General features: G+C 41.5%; 1 protein-coding gene and 1 long non-coding RNA gene across 2 annotated transcripts in view; one reads left to right on the top strand and one right to left on the bottom strand.

Moving 5' to 3' along the window:
• Positions 1 to 502: 502 nt before the first annotated feature.
• The window catches only part of sntb1 (syntrophin, basic 1), a 44,519-nt gene continuing 27,223 nt past the window's right edge, over positions 503 to 17,798 (bottom strand). The window contains exons 6-8 of the mRNA XM_086218842.1: positions 16,227 to 16,423; positions 8,552 to 8,775; positions 503 to 4,152 (exon numbers count right to left, since the gene is read on the bottom strand). Of these exons, the coding sequence (XP_086074968.1) occupies positions 4,060 to 4,152; positions 8,552 to 8,775; positions 16,227 to 16,423 (514 nt within the window). The 3' untranslated portion in view covers positions 503 to 4,059. The remainder of the gene's footprint in view (positions 4,153 to 8,551; positions 8,776 to 16,226; positions 16,424 to 17,798) is intronic.
• The window catches only part of LOC147253587 (uncharacterized), a 20,787-nt gene continuing 7,453 nt past the window's right edge, over positions 4,465 to 17,798 (top strand). Inside the window, exon 1 of the long non-coding RNA XR_015118563.1 lies at positions 4,465 to 4,995. This is a non-coding gene — a long non-coding RNA (uncharacterized LOC147253587). The remainder of the gene's footprint in view (positions 4,996 to 17,798) is intronic.

Genomic DNA, 17,798 nt, shown 5'->3' with positions numbered 1-17,798 from the left:
CAGACTGAGGGTGTTCGGTGTTCACTGGTGGTCAAAGAGGAGCAACAGTGAGGTGAGGGACCAGCTGGTAAACAGTGCCAAGAGTTTTTTGTGTGTGTGTGTGTGTGTGTGTGTGTATGTCTGAGATCATTTTTGTTTGTTTTGTTGTTGTAAGACCTGTTCTGGTCCAAAGACCTGTCCTGATGCAGCAAAACAAGGGTTTAAGTGCCAACTGAAGTTACAGTAGGTTCAGGTGTGGGTTCTGGTTGGGGTGTGGCTGCTCCTAGGAGTGAAGGTCAATGTAATATTTTAACTGCACAAACCTGTGTGTGTGTGTGTGTGTGTGTGTGTGTGTACATATGCATGTCTTTCCATTCTTGTGTGACCCATCCCTCTGCAATGCTGTGAGAACATTTTGAATTTTGAAGACATTTTGGCCTGTTTTCACAATTCAAGTCAAGTCAATTTTATTTGTATAGCGCCACATCAAAACAAAAGTTATCACTTTACAGGTAGAGCAGGTCCAGCACCACACTCCTTCTATGAACCTACGCCCAACAATTCTCCATCAGAGAGCACTTCCTGCAACAGCGGCGACGACAACCTTCCTTTAACAGGCAGGAACGTCGAGCAGATCCAGGTTCAATGGGGACGGCCTTCTGCTTTGACCGGTTGGGGGGAAAGAGAGCAGGAGAGCAGGGCAGAGAGAAAGACAGATAATGGAGGAAGACAGGTATACAGAAGGAAAGAGAGGGGCAGAGATCAACAGGGTGAGAAAGGTGAGGAGAATTTAAAGGGCTATTTGAAGTTCAAGACTTGGTTTTGAGGTTCGGGGTTAGAATTAAGTTAAGAGTTAAGCTTGAGAATTTGGAGGGGTGGGTGGGTGTAGTTGCTCATTACCTTGGAGTCAAGTCCACAATGTTAATAGTTCCAGTTGTTCAGTGCAGAATAAACCCAACTGCTTATTTAACTGAGGATACGTGAATCTTTACCGCTGATCTGCTGAGAATAACTAAACTTTGAATAAGTATAAATAAATAACTCTGACTTGACTAAACTCTACCTAAATTACAGTAAAGTCGCCCACTTTCTATTTTTTTTGCAGCAAAGCCAAACATAATGTTTGTTTAAAGGTGTGGTAGTCAATATTCTAATAACCGTATTACAGCACCATCAAATTAACTAAAATTAGCAAACAAAATGCCAAAGTTGTTCCGATTTTAATGAACTGAAAGCAAATACATCCCCAGCACATCTGTATTTCAGGCAGCTCAAGCAGATTGCTTTGATAGAAATGAATGAATCATAATGATGTGGGACAAAAAAAACCCGAAAACAAAACCAAAAAAAAACCTCATCATGTCATGATTTTGTTAAAAACATGATTTATGCGCACCGTTTGAGTTAAAAACTAAGATTTATCCTCCTGGGTGACAGTAAAGTAGCTGCCGAAGGCATCGATGTTCTACATATCAAAGCAGCTTTTACTCAAAGAGATTTTGCCGACTGGAGGTTATCAGTAAACGCTGGATCTGTGCTACAATGCCTTCACTATATTTTACTATCAACAAAACATGATCGTTCTTCCAGTGTGTTGGGATTAACAATGTGTACATCATCATCCACAGTGTCTCCCTTGCTGTTGGCTTAAAATCACAACAATCATAAACAAACGCGGCATCACAGAAATCACATTTTTACACCACAAACACATCATGATTAATTTATTTCAAAATTACACTTCTTTACTTCTGAGTCGTCCAAAGGCACAATGAAGACCTGCTGCTGACCAGGTGCACTGTTCAGATCATTTAACACCTGCTTTGGCTCCAGCAGGACGAAAGCCTTGAAGATTATCATGAGTGCTACATTGCTACGTTGATAAATAAATAATACTTAATGAGGATATTATGGCAGCCTTTGTTCTTGTGTCGGTTTTAGGTAGGAACGTTACATGCTCTCCGTGCAGATGTTTGCTTGGTGGATCAGTTTATCCGGACAAACATCACCAGGAGTTTTGCGTTTCAGTTGCAGGTCCGTCGTGAAGCGACGGAGGGAGCGATAAATCTGGTCGGACTGGAGAATCAGAGAGAAATAATTCCACATTTGATGAGAAGCTCAACACCACTCTCATATCTCTGCCAGAAATAAAAGGCTATCAACAATGCAACAAAAAAAACAAACATGTCGGAATATATATTTTTATTTTTGGGGGAAATATGCGCCGCAGTATTTCCTGCGTGGAAACAACAACTTCCTTGAGTCTCAGCTGGCTTCCTGTCGTACATTTTGAAAAGATTAAACTAAATTATTACAGGCCAATTAGTGAGCTCATGAGATGCTATCAGGTGGGTTAGCTAGCTGTTTCACTGATGTACGGTCATTAAAGCGATACCTCGCCAAAAATGGATCAAAATCAATTATTTGTTTATCAGTTACTCATCTTTAAAAGTCTTGAATTAATTAATATTTTCCCCTGCGTGACCTCTTGGTGAATCCAGAATCCACAAAATGCTAGCCTCATCCTAGTTGCTACAGGCTAATGGTGACCAAAGAGTAACAACAGCAAAGCTATAAAAACGTACATTCGCTAACTATTCCTAGCTGCATCTCCCAGTACAATCCTTTATCCAGCTGCTGCTGAACGTCAACATGGCATACGGTGAAACTGCCAGGTAGCAGAATTCTGTCCACTGTACAAGCTAGGAAGCGTTAGCTCGTCGCCAGCATTCACATAGAGAGCAGAGCAAGAACAGTTACTTTATTCTGTTTGTGAAATCCTGACCCCAAAAAAGTGGATAAAGGAGACTTGGATTATATGGGATGATGCCTTTGACATTTAGTATTATTATTATAGTTTTATTATAGTTTTACTGTCATTATGCTTCAGTCTTTGTTAACTTGCGGCAACAAGTATGAGTCAGCATTTTCTGAATATTGGATTCATCGAGAAGTAACGGAGGGGTACAAAACAATACTTCTTCATGAATTCAAGACAAATAATCGGGAAAGCTTGATAAACAAATATTAATTTTAAGGTGAAGCATAACTTTAAGCTAAGCTTACTTCTCACATTAAACATACATGAGAGTGATATTGAGCCTCTGACTAAGCAATTTTTTAAAATTATCTTCTCAAAAATGTGAACTAATATCTCATCATTTAGTTGTGCTACTACTCAGGATAAATTAATCATGTTCATACCCCAATTAATTATAAGTAACAAATTTTGTCCCTACCTGTGTCAGTAACTCTACTACAAAATGATTACCACACTTTTAGTGATAGATAGGACATGAAATTAAAACATGACAACAAAAAACACAATACATCTAAACTTGTATGTAAATGATACGACGTAATGGACGCGAATCACAATCGCCTCAATCAAACACTGAAATACTTTGACCACCTGATGGTCACTGTTAGTAACCTGTTACCAGAAATACTGTGAGATTGGGCATCTGAAGCAGAGCAATGGGACGCTAACGAAGACGAACGTGTGTGTCAAGTGTTTGGTGAATTAAAAAAAAAAAAAAAAAAGTCCTCTCAGAGCAAACTGTGAATAAATGACCGTATATCACCAGTAAATGAGAGGCAGTGTGCTATTAGATTGTGATTGAATTTTAAAAGTGACTCAGCCCTGCAGGTTGTGTCCAGTATAATGCTGGATGTGACGTTAATGCCCAATCGGTGTCCTCCTGCGTGTGTTCTCCTCTATATACCGTACATCGCATGATCCCTCTGTTTCAAGTCCAATCCAGGTCTTCTTCCGCGTTCAAATTATTTATTTTTTTGTTACCTCAACTTCAGTCATCACAGCTCTTAAAAGGGAGGGTTGTCCATCACATCAGAAGCACTTTTCACTCAAAGCAAATCTGGATTTGCTTCTCCAGTGTTTTCTTTAAGTTGGAGCTGGAGAGCCCTAAAAAAAAACACAAAGGTTTCCAGAAAGACGCTACATTCACTCAGCTTGGGTCTCCGGCTGAAGGAGTTTAATGTGGTGTACTGCATGCAGCCCGCAGACAGGTGGAGAAACACGGTGGGTTTATGCTTGCAAACGCCCCTTCAGAGGCACCGTCAGGCCACCAGACCCAGACGGGAGATCTTGGCCGACAGGAAGGAGTGGAGGATGAAGACGATGGGTTTCGGACATGAATGGAGGTCCAGTTGCTGTAGGAGGAGCAAAAGAAAAACAAAACAAAACCTGAGTTAAAAAAGCAAAACAAGACAGAATAATGGATAACAAGCCAGAGATAAAGAGGAGCAAGCCTGATTAAAAGATCTAAGAATGTACGAAAGCTGAAGGGATGACAGGGAGGAAGAGGCACAGGAGGGAAAAGAGAGGGGTGTTTTTATTGCATACAATACCATAAAAATATATTCAAAACAAACTCCACAGTCAACAGTTTCCCGCGAGACGGGGATTAGACGGTGGTGGTTGGAGCTAAGCTCTGTATACACTCAAACACCGCGTGGCTGTGAATAGCTCTCTTCATAGCCTGAATCAACAATAGGTGATTTCACCGCCGCCATGACTCACATCCTTGACTGAGGCCTGTATGATTATTTAACCTGTACATCCACACATAAGCCACTCTACTGATCAGTCAAATAAAAACTACTGCTGTTACTACTTAAACGATCTGCAGTGCTCACAGGTTATATTCGGTATTCAAAAATATCTTCAGGAGTTTTCTGTCCCCGCCGGCCGCGTGGCATCTGGGGTGCGACTCACGTCCCTGGGAATCGGAGGCTGAATCCTGAGGCTGGCTTCACGGGGTGAACTTCAGTCCAGCGACAGTCGCGGCTGCATTATTTTCACTCTTTGGCAGTTAGATGAAACTAACTCAGTTAAAGATCGCTGGTTCAGTTTCTCATATCTCAGTTTTCTTACAAGATTGTACACGTAATTCTATGTTTTTGTCCGTATTATTCTCACTGAGGATAATATCAGCCTGGACACGTCGGATCACCTTCTCTTCCCTCTTTGTTTCATCGACGCTGTTGAGGAGAGTAAGTAGAGATAATCTCCGTTTGAAACATCCAAGCCATCATCTTCATTTTATTGTTCTTTTGCTGAAACTGATTTGTTGAAATGATGCCACGTCAGCAGCAGTTAGACCGTTCAGGTGTGCAGGGGCCTTCACACTGCTCGTGCTACTTGTTTCACCTGTGCAAGGCAGCCTAATGATTTTGATGATAGCCTGCTGTTTCCTCTGGTGCCACAATGAGGTTGATATTCATGTCTTAAAAACCCAAAGCCTGCACTGAATCAATCTTAAAATAAGCATCACTGCTACGTTTAATTATAGGTTGCCGCAAGCATGTAAAAAAAAAAAAAAAGTCCCCTTTTCTCGGGGGTGTGCACAATGTATGTTTTCCATGCAGCGATCAAACAACATTTCTCCTGTGGCAAAGGTAAACTGTCAAGTGCTGTGACTGAGACAAATTTAGACACACACGGTTCCTGCCAAATTATGACAGTATAAAGTCAACACTGTGAGGAAAAGATCCAGCTAATTCCACTTTCAAATGTTGAGCTAATGAGCCATCAGCCACATCCGCAAGTGCCATGGGATTTTATAAAGCCTTGTCTACAACTGTGCAGGGACTCAATAATGCTACAAAAAACACAAAAACCAAAATGTACCCTGTTAGCCAGCTCAGAGTTTTGAAGCCTCCAAGCCCAGGTCTATTTGCTTTCAGCATAAATTGAGCAATTAAACGTGAGTGTGGCAATTTTATACCGAGATGTGTGGACTGTCTAAATGGAGGCTAGATCCCAAAGAGAGTAAATATTTCAGTGTCCACTGTTTTTCCAGCATAAATCGCGCTCCCTCAGCGAGGAACCATGCTATTTTTTTTTCTTCTAGAAAACAGTTTGTCAGTCAGAGGTCCAAATTCTGACACGTCTACGCATTAATATTAACAGCAGAATTGTCAACTAACATCCAAGAAATTAAAAAAGCTCTTTTTCAAAATAATGATATGCAGAAGACATCGTCTACAACCAGGATGGTTTGTTGTTTTGAGGTTGGTGGACCCTGAAACATGAGTTACCGGAACTCTGAGCTGAGCTGAGCTGAGCGACATAAACAGATTAAAAGCCTTACTGGGAGTGACAGACCATTTCTTTTAAACAAAGAAAAAGAAAACTCCACTCTCTGTTGAGTTTATTTCAGTGATTAAGTGCTGCAGTTCTCTTTCTGTTGTACCATTTCCTGTAGCTCATGCACATACAGGCTATGCTAGATTACATGTTGCTTCATTTCAAACACGGGTACGAACTTGTTCTATTTATTGTGATCTGAACGAAGTGAAGAAACCCTGAACTAATTTTTTTTAAGTACTGCACAACCAACAAATGGACAATCCCTTTCTCAAGTGTCTGTATTTCTAGAGGGCAGAAGAACATTTTAATTAATTTTAACAAATTAGAACGCACAGTATGTTATATCAAAGAAAGATGTGATAAGTCAGCGCCCAGTGTCCTGCAGTGTTCCTGAAGCATGGTGTCTTTTTACTTTTTGAAGTTTTTATTGATGCAATACTGACCTTAAGCCCCAAGACTGAACCTACAGGAGAACTCATGCTGAAATTTGATCAACAATTTATGAACATGCACTTGGATTTTTTTTTTTTGCTACTTACAGCTAGCATGAGACTCTGGATAAATTCTTAAATTGACCATCATTATTTAATGCCACACTGGAAAACATGACAACTAAATAGGAGGGTGCAGGGGTGGGTCCTAAAACCTGGAGATACTGTAAGTTAGCGTTGCTGAACATCTACTTCCTTTGTCTTAAAGTTGATGGGATTTTTGGATGACTTTTTGGTGAAATCCCTGATCGCATCTGTGGTGAACGCTAGCTGGAGATATTTTGCTGTTTAGTCCTGCAGCGTCAAATAAATCACACTTGTCAATCTGGAAGCTTGTGTCCTAAACCGCAGGGCTTCAGAAGCTGACACAGATATTAAATGTCGTCACGACGAAAACAGAAGATGACTAAAGTTAGTTGTGTCAAAAACGTCGGACACAGAGCTTATTTGAATTCCCATGATGATGCTAACATCAGGGTTAGCCTACAAAAGTACGTCATCCCCACAATGAACGTCAGATGAATCTGAATGAAGCAGCAATGATTTCATGGATGAGGTAATACACTTAGGTTTTATTCACGCTTTGTTTCATGTTGATGTTATATCATTTATATCTACTGAAATAGCCATGAATAATGATAACAATAATGTGAGCTAATTAGCTAACTTAGCATGAGAACAGTTGCGGTGAAACCACTTCATTGGTGACGTATAAGTACTCCTACATACAATAACTTTTAAGGCCTTAAGCTTGGTTTATGTAGCTGAGTGGCAATAGTTACTTATCATGGTAGCACTTTGTAGTGAGCTTGACCAGCACTGACGAATCTGAACAATAAACTGCAGAGTAGTAGAGGGGGTGACCTGTGACGGGAATATGATGATGATGTCATTGTCACGTGACCTTGAACAAAAGCCTTTTTTTTCTAAATGCTCGAGGTCACAATGATGAGTGTGTAGTCGACGTGATGAAATAGGGGCCTGGCCCAGAATCCCCTACCCCAAAGCAAAACAAGAACTTTTGGGAAAGGAAAAGGGCAAAATAAATGCACCCCCTCTCAGACTTCTCAAAAACTTCTCAACAACGTCTGACTTCCCAAGTGGGACGTACCAAGTTCAACAGAAGTTTGATGTGTTGGTCCACCCTGGAGGTTGGAACTTTCCCACTTCCTAGTTGCTCATGAATGCACTATGACAGCCAGCGCTCCTTAATGCTTCACACACGCTCTGATGTCTGCACTCTTCTCTCTTGCTTGCTCTACTTTTTTTGGGGGTGATTTATCCAAAAGCGCCCCCCCCCCCACACACACACACACACTACCAACTACATTCCAAAAAAAAAAACAAACAAAAAAACTGGAGCAGACCAGAAATAAAGGAGGCTTCATCCTAAAAAAATGAGCATATACTTATCAAGAAGAAGGAATTCCAAATAGACATAAATCTGTCAAAAGCCTTTTTAAGTAAAGAACTGCTACCCTAATTTTTTGACATTTTAAGATGGAAAAAAATTCAGTGTTTTGAACGTTACAGGCTGCACTTTTTTTCCCCAGCTTTCCTTAAATGCACCGTCCGTCCTTCCTGTGGCCCTGTGAGTAAAGATGGCAATTCTCTCTGCTAAAACAAAAGCTGAATGGATAAACGTGTCTGACCAAGCCTGTGTTTTAAGAGCTCTCACAATAGCTTACTCATTTGAAATGTAGCTGAAGAAAAGAGCCTGGAAAGAGCCTCATCTGTGTTCAGCACGCCATACAAAGAATAGTTTTCAATCAAATGAAGCTGGGGCTGCACATCACCAACACTTGGTTTTCATAAAGACAAAGAACACTGACTTTTATAAGAAAACTAAGTGAGGCGTGCACAAAGAAAACAAAACACAGACTCAGTGAGCATTTGTAAGAGCTGGATGGCTCAATAATTTCATTTTCAATGTCAAAACATAACGCTTGAGAAAGAAAACACTCACAATCTCCCCCTCCTTCCCTCCGAAATCGAGGAAAAGCATACGGACTCCATCATCTGAAGACATCTTTAGTTTCTCAAAGGGGTAGGACAGGAGTTTTTGGGTGGGACTCTGAGCTCCTCTCTCCTCCCCGTTCTCTCCATCTCTCAGTTTCGGTTGAGCCAACACAGAGAAGCCTTGTTCGTAGTGGATCACCAGCCGGCACTCCTGACCCAGGTAGAGACAACCTGGAACATACAGTAGGGGGACGGAAGTCAGCTCAGGAGACGCAGCATCTCACAGAAAATCGCATGATCAAACTCAATTTCAGGAAAAAAAGCAAACACGGAGTCCAACTGTCACCAGTTGGATGTTGCTTATTTTTTAAACATATATTGGTATCCTTGGCAGGTACAAATATGACATTTGTAAATGTTTTTTCTTTACTTCCAAATGATTTGTAACTAAAGAAAAATGTATTTCTTTTGATTCCACTTTTCTATGTGATCTTCAGTGTCATATACGTCATATAAACTTGTTTTTATACACGTAATATCAACATCAGCAAATATCGGCCAAATCAATGTGAAATATCGGATATCGGCCCCCCCCCAAAAAAATCAAACATTGTGCATCTCTTGCTTATCTTCAATATTCTGTAGTGTGAGTGAGAGGTGAGTTGTGAGTCAAGTTTTACTGTTGTCAAATGGAACTCATCAATATTCCATCAATGTTCCTTTCACTCAACAGGAGCGTAGACTTCTCTCGCTACTGCATCATTCAGGCAGACGATCTGTTCACATCGGCCTTGAATCAGGAACGCCCCCTCAGTTCCCTGACCCCCTCAGGCTTGAATCCGACCCCAAACGGACCAATTATCCTGTTGTGTGAACTCACAATAACGCAGCAGAACACAACAGTCCTGCAATAAATCCTCCCTCCGCGATAATTATGCTCCGTTTTTATTGAGAGGTCTTGATTTGATAGAGATGTAATTTTTGTTAGCAGGTACAGCTCGCGAAAGGCAACGCTGGCGTACGCAGCTCCCACTTCTTGAAAGTAGTAATGTGTTTCACTTTTCTTTAAACTGTTCAATATTATCCTTCTATTGAAGATTAAGTGCTGTTGGATTGTACTCAGCTCCTCCTATAATTTTTTCTATTTCGTTTATAAAAATTAAGATGGACAATGATAAACATCCCAGAGAACCTTCATTTTACATCCGCGTCAAATTACAAGGGATATAAAAAAACAAAACTTTTTTTCCGCGGCTTGTTAAATCACGATCAGACTGACATGGTACACGTGAGCTGAGCCAAATTCCCATGAGATATATACAACTTAACACACTTGTAATGACGAGGATTGTGTGTTCTCATATACGTCTCATTACTTTTGATCCTGTTCTCTTCTCTTTTCACACCATCTCTGGCTACTTGCCTAATTTACACAGAATTTTCTTCTACTTTAATGACGGAGCTGTTGTCTCCTCACAGCGTGATCCAGCTGCATTTAGTCATATTTTTCAATGCTTTGACAGCTGCCTCACTCCCGGCAGACGTACTGAAAACTTCATTTGCAGAATCATCTCCTCTCTCTCTTGATGACATCTGATCTACCAAGTGGCGTTTTTGTGTGACAAAGAGAGCCAGAAGCCAGTTGTTATCTCTTCATTGTTCGCTGAATATGATGTATGTCTGTGTGTGTGTGTGTGTGTGTGTGTGTGTGTTGCACATGGGACAGTGGGTTTTTTTTTGTATGTGTGTTGTCTGTCTGAGTGCTAAAGAATATTTATGAGTGTTTACACGTGATGCTGCTCTCTTTGGCCTGCGAGTCTCTTAGGCCAGATATCAACAGGCTTCTTCACTGCGCTGTCAATCAAAACTCGCTCTACGCACCCGCATATACATATACACATACACATACACATACACACACACACACACACACACACACACACACACACACACAAATCCCCTTATGTGTTCAGCTCCCCGTCTAAAGGCGATTATGAAACCAAGGTTGGCAGAGATGCGCGCACACTTACATGCACATGCACACACACACACACCACACAGTGGTGCCACTAAATTTGCAAATAATTCTGAGTTTAATTTCCGCTGGAGAGAGTGGCAGATGGACGGGTTGTAATGCACAATAATGTACGGCAGGTCAAACAAATGAATGCTTAATTGATTTAATTGCATGTGAATGTTTTGGCTCCTCATTATATACCACAGTATAACAACGTACGAATACTGAACATCATTTCGTCACTGAATTTGTGGCTGAGCAGAAAAGCAAGATACTACTTATAAACTGAAATTCCCAAACTGCAACAAATGTGGTTCAAATTGAGCTCGAAAGCTAACCTGCAAGGTGTCTGTACACAAAAATGTATATTTTTGAACTCCTTTTTTTCCTCCCCCTTTTAAATTATTTATCAATTTATTACTTTGTATTGATTGATTTTTTTCTAACTTCATTATCCATTTTCCTGCTGTAACATTGCCGATTTCCAAGTCTTGTGACTAATATCTCATCTTAAATATCAAACTTAATTACGGAATCAAAAAAAAAAAACAACAAAAACAAGTATATATATATATATATATATATATATATATATATTTTTTTTTTATTTATTTATTTTTTTCCCCCTTAGTGGAGGTTTTCAGAAAAAACAAATCTATGGCTCTTTTCTTCTTGGCTAAAAATCAATACTGCTGCTTCAATTCTACTAAAGTAATATTCACTTTCACAAATGAATTTAAAGTACAATCAAACATCATTATGTTTGACATTTACAGTAGGCAATTAACAGTACAAGCCGTGCTTGTTTATGAGGGGCTTACGTCTGCTGCTCTGAAGCTTTTCTGTGTGGCTTTTGTTATTGCTGAAAGGATGATTAAATGCCACGAGGTGCAGGGTTCCCACACCAGTGGTGATCACATTCAAGATTTGCCGTCTCAGAAAGTGAGCTACGGTTTGGATCCGCTCGTCTTTCTCCGATGTCTGTATTATTAACTCAGACGATGTCATGTTCACTAACGGCAGGCTTGAATGATACTCAGGAGCTTTCAACTATGATGTCTCGTCAGCTCAGGTGCTTGGTTTCGTGCTAACATCTACAGTGACGCGCTACGACCGACGCGCCAGCTGCTCCCAAAAATGTCTGTGTAGGTAGCAGAGCTGATATTAGCACTGTCTGTGTGTTTGTGAATTACTTCTCCCTGCTACAGCTAAATGTACCAGTATATCTGCATTTGATCTTATGTACTACAAAATATTTACACACACAGTAACAGAACGTGTTTGCTGCACGGCGTCTTCAGGTTTTACTTCCTATTAATGACATCTTAATATATTTTGAATATGAGGTGATGAGAGCAACCCCTCCAGTACAACTGAATGATACGTTATATTTCTAAGTTAGCTTCAAATCACTTGGCCAGGTGGGATGTTGCCATTCTTGTGGGGTTTGTGCCAGGAGCAGTGTTGTATATTAATCCTGCCTCTCCTTATCAACAGCCAAACACACAAAAAAAACAGGTTTGTGTTAGGATGTTATGTTGATAAGAGAGAAAAATAATCAACACACGCTGACCAGAAAATGTACCATTTAATATGCCAGAAACCCTGAGGACGATCATGACAGAAAACTAGTTACCTCCTCGTGCTTGTACGCTTCGGCCAACCAGTCCAGTCACAGTTGACGTGCATTTTTATCTAAACTCATTTAATATACTGTTAGCAGACCTTAAAGAAAACTAATAAGAGGTTGTATGTGGGGGTTTTTTCTTAATGGGACTTTACTGAGATAATGTTGAGTAATAAATGAAAAGTGTATTTGCAGAAAAAGCACGCGATACTGAAGACGCCATCAGTTCATCATTTCATCTTATTAGATGTTTATGTGAAATGTTGTCGTATTAGTGTGTGAATTCTCAAACTGGCCGCGGAGACCTTCGAGATGTAGCACCATGATGATCCCAGGTACTGTTCCTGATCCTTCACAACATCCGTCAGAACAAAGTCCCACATAAATGCTCTGGTACACATTGAGGTTATTGGGCTTCATCTTTACTCACCATGACCTTGACCTTCCACCTTTGAAATCTACCAGAACACACATGGCGAGAGAACACAACGAGTTCTCAAATGTATTATCCCATTCCGTGATTTGTTAACGGCTTAGCAAGACGAACGTCTCCGGAACAGTTGAAAAAGGAGGAAGAGTGCAGGCTCTTTGTTGTGTTCATGAGTGTACATTGAAAGTGCAACTCTAGCCTTCTACCTGAGATCTTTGATAGGTGGGGCGAGCAGGGTTTCCCACCACAATACACACACACACACACACACACACACACACACACACACACACACACACACAAACAGGGAGAAAGAAAGCAGCTTTTCAGGATGAAACAACAGACCCTCTTTCAGCCTGACTGAGGGGAGAAGAGCGTAACAACACTAATGAGACAGGAATGAGGGAAGGAGAGACACATTAAGAGACCGGGGACACATTGACTCGGTAACTATAGGACAAAAACTCAGTTTACTGCCACATTTTAAACTTGTAAATGACATTAGCAGCACGTAAAGAACTAAACTTAAGGTGTCACAGCAGGTTAATTATGTTCATTTGCCTCCGCTACTCTGACAACATTGCTTTTTTTAAGAGCGCTACAAGTCATCAAGCTGTTTACCTGTTCGTTAAGGAGACCCATCGGACCGCTAAAACAACCTCAAGTACACAGCTGTCACCTTTGACTACGACACTAACACCAGGGCTCTGCTGCTGCAACATAAAGCAGGGCAGGTGGGATTCACAAACTCCAAATAATGTTTGCAAATTTCTGCACTTTTCAAGTTGCTGATTAGCTTAGCAAACACAAGTTCAGTGTCCAAACATTCCAGCACTCAACCGCTAATGAAACGCTGACTTTGGAACTCGCACGACTGGGGATGTTAATGAATGTGGAGGTGCTGGTGGATGGACTTGGTTCACTTTTTTCACATCCAAATATGCTTCTGGTCTGTAAGTTAAAAATTGAATATATCCTCTCATTTAATTCTCAGCCAGAAAAATTCCACCGTAACTGAAAACACATTTTGCTGACGCTCCAGTTAACAAATGTATCTGGTGGTGAGCTTGTTTTCTAAACCAGCATATGAACGTTAGCTGACACTGTGCATCACCAAACACTGATGGGAAGTAGACAGAAAAACCCTATGAATCAGTTTGACCTGTGGAAAGTCACCATGCATGGACGTGAAGCATCCAGCAGCAAGTGTGATTTCAAAGCCCTTCAAAAGCCAGAAGAGGGGCCCTCTGCCCTCTGAGTGATTGAGAATTAATCAATCTGTGAACAAATCTTCATCAAAAGCCGTGACAGTGAATAAACCAGCATAATGATTTAATAAAAATGTTGCACGTATTAAAAATGAACTTTTGTAGGAAGTGTGAATTACTTTCCTGCTTCTACGATGAGCATCGACGCTGACATTAATCTGTTTTAGGAAAGTTATGAGATCCATTCCAGACAGAGATTCAGGGCTGAGCAATAAGGGCTCCTTTATTCTTGTCATTCTTTATAGTTGCATCACTGTCTTGTTCTATAGAATCTGAATTACACACTCAAGGTGATGTGATAAATATTATGATAAGAATGAATCAAATGACTACGGGAAAGATGTCAAAGGGTTTTTTGGGTTTTACGGTTTGCTCTCGGCTGGAGACTTTCACAGCTCTCATCTGCGGAGCCTCCAGACAACTGATACAACTGAAGAGCGGTGTTGAGGTCAGTTGGGGACAAGCTGGTGAACGCAGTGGCGCATTTAGCTGCCACAGAGGGAGATACAGAAGTCAAAAAAACACAACTAGAAAATTTCTTTACCCTCTGACAAACATCCACTGAGCCCAAGCGGATCGAAATTTGAATATTATTAATTATAATTAGTGTGTGTGGATCAATTTAAAAGAAAAGAAAATTAAACCTAATTGCTGGTAATCAAAATAATACCCGGTGATTAATAACGGCTAATCACAAGATTAAAAAGCTTGTTTTTACTATACTTGGAGGGTGATGAAAGAAAAAGACGTGGTTGGCTGTAGAATAAAGAAATGCTCTGTGCACAAATTGGACTTTTAAGATGTTCTAAATGTCTTCGGCCTCCCTGCTGTCTGCAGAGCTCACTAATGTTGTTCATCTGTAATAAGCAATTACTTCCTGTCCATTTTCCATCATGTTTGGGGGTGGCACGGTGGTGCAGTGGTCAGCACTGCTGCCTCACAGCTGGAAGGTTCCAGGTTCCAGCCCCCGCTCCAGCACAGCATCTTTCTGTGTGAGTCTCCATGTTCTCCCTGTTCCTGTGTGGGTTCTCTCTGGTACTCCAGCTTCCTCCCACAGTCCAAAGACATCAAGAGAGGACGAGGCTGACTGATACTCTAAATTGACCGTAGGTGTGACTGTGAGTGTGAATGGTTGTCTGTCTCTATGTGTTGGTCCTGTGATGGACTGGTGACCTGTCCAGGGTGAACCCCGCCTCTCACCTGAAGGCTGCTGAGATAGGCTCCAGCCCCCCTGTGACCCTTAACAGGAGATGAGGTAGAAAATGGATGGATGGACATCACTGTTGTTTGAACAGTTTGTCCCTAAGGGGCCCAGAGGCATCAATAAAAGCTGGTTTATGTGGGTTCTACTGCTACTTTAACGGCGAACTGTGTCGACACTGATTTGCTTGTTTCAGTCTCAAGTGTTTTGTTACAGAATTAAATGATTTGTCCTTTTCGTATTGTCTACAAACTACCGTGACATACAAAACCAGACTTTTATCACACAGCGCAGTGTTTAACTCTAACTGAGACCTACAGATGTGGAGGAAGCCTCGCTATGCTAATAACAGCATGACATGTTGGATCAGTTTAGACGAGTTCGCTTGAGATGAGAAACAGCTGTGACAGAGAGGATTGGAGTGGAGTCTGCTGCTGTATACACGCTGTGTCATATATGAGTGGAGTCCCACGTGAAACTTGGCACCATGTTTTTATAGTGCGGGAGGATGGGGGAGGATAGGGGAGGATAGGGGGGCTCAGGGGAGAAGAGCAGTTCCCAGGACAATTTGTTCTTGGAGATAAAGGGAGGCAAAGACTGAGTGAGAGAGTGTGTGTGAGAGGTGGGGTATATTGTCGGAATTCCCTGGACAACCAATACATAGTGACATGCTACACACACACACACACGCACGCACGCACGCACGCACGCACGCACGCACGCACGCACGCACACAAACATGCAGCATTCCTTTCTATTAATAGCAAGTGTTTTCTCCACATCCATATGGCCGTCATATTATATCACAAGCTCTAGTTTGTCTCAGTGGATGTGAGGACACAGGGGTTTGTGTGTATGTATTTTGCTTTCTGCACTGGATTTATACTTTATTTTGGGCTGCAAGACCTTAGGCGGTACTTACCCTTGCTGCCAACCCTTGTAGTCCCTGTATATACTTTGCTGCAGCACGCCTGAACACGTTTGATGGAGCATTGCAGAATCCAGTACAGTGACCCGTGCAGCTCATTTCACTTCACTCCATCATAATGTTCCTTACAGCCAGAGTGTTTCTACACTGCATTATCCATTTCTGAGATGCTCTTATTAGTGATGTTAGTGTGTAATGTGTCAGGACTCACTAGTAGTGACTTCTTTGATCATCTCAGCTGAAGCGTGACATCCATTGACTATTTGTCGGGTCCACAGAGACAGATCCTTAGCGGTCTCTGCCCGGAGCAGGTGAGTCTCGATGCCAAGACGAGTGCCAGTCCGAGTTGCAAAGAAGAGCTCTGTTCCAGAGTGAGGTGACCCCCGGTCAGGGCCAGAGTGGACCAGACTGGACAAACACATACATTGTTAGGTAACACAGGACAGAATTTGTGTTTATTACAGTACGTCATGTTTATCACAGTGGTGTGGCATGACTGTGAGTTCTCTGTGAAGCAGGGGTGGATGAAAAAAGCACCACTGGGATTCTGAAAGACTGGTTTGAAATTCTTTCAAATACTCCCAGACGGCTCAGTTGACAAGTCAAAAGTAATACTGTATTCTTCTTGTGTTAAAAAAGGAATTTTAAGTACTTCAAGTTTGAGCTACCGAGTACAAGCCAGACAGCTCGTCAGACTAGTGAGCAGCCAGATCAATCACCTCAGACCTGTGGATGAAACCGCATCCAAGAGGTTAACTACATAGCAACAGGCTGGTCAGCATAGTACGAGTCTCAGGTCAAACTCCTGAAACACTCTAGAAGTGTGAGAGACGGGTGTTGGAATGATCTCACTGGTTCTGTTTGTTCTGCGTTCCCCGCAGCGTTAACAGAACCATTACTATCCGAAACATGGAACTGTCATTTTAAATACCTAGAAAAGTGGAAATCATTCACACTCACGATCCTGTGGTAAGAACTGATTTATATCGTTAATGTGGACTGTTTGAGTCTTTACCCAGCACTGAGGAACACAGCCTGTGTTGTCACTGCGGCGCCTGGCAGGGCACTCGTGTGAACCTTGTAAATAAAAGGATGCAGCAGAGGAATCGATGTTGCGGTTCTGTAGGGGGTCCATGGTGCTGCACCAGGCTGACTTAGGAGAACTTTAGTTGTGGGGGGAGGGGTCACTATTGATTACTTTGAGTAAAACAGAACTGAGGTAGCTGCATGGGTGGGAAAAAAATCCAAAAATGAACAAATACATAAGCCAAGTCATGTTTATTCTTGAAAATCACTTTCAAAAAAACAACAACTACAAAAAAAGCACTGGAAAGTAAAGAATTAAATTCAAAATGGAAAAGGGAATATTCTTCCTCTGTACATTCCTTCCTCACAGTTTGTGAGCTGAGATTCGAAAAAAAAAAAAACATGTTACCAAGTGCCAAAATACTGTGTTTATTTTAAGCAAACAAAAGGCATAGCGCAGGCTGTGAGAGAGCTCCTGCAACAAGAGCACAGAACTAGAGTCTAATTAAGAGCTCTGAGAGACAGAAATGTTCATAGTAAAGCACTTTGTAAGATGGCTGAAGCCCTGCACTCAGGCTCAGAGGGACAAAATGAAGTTGGGCCGTTATTATGTTGACCGTGAGGTTTAGCATTCCCTGACAAGCTCATTAGCACGTAGACCGTCAAGCGTCCTGCTGCTATTTGCTCATCAACCTGCGCTAATCGGTACCAGACGTGGCCCCCATCAGTTTCACGGAAAGAAGGGTCGCTGAATGGT

This window comes from Aulostomus chinensis, chromosome 11, assembly GCF_037954235.1.
Source record: "Aulostomus chinensis isolate RoL2024-O1b breed Wild chromosome 11, RoL_Achi_v1.0, whole genome shotgun sequence".
NCBI lineage: Eukaryota > Metazoa > Chordata > Actinopteri > Syngnathiformes > Aulostomidae > Aulostomus > Aulostomus chinensis.
This window is presented reverse-complemented; position numbering and strand designations above follow the sequence as displayed.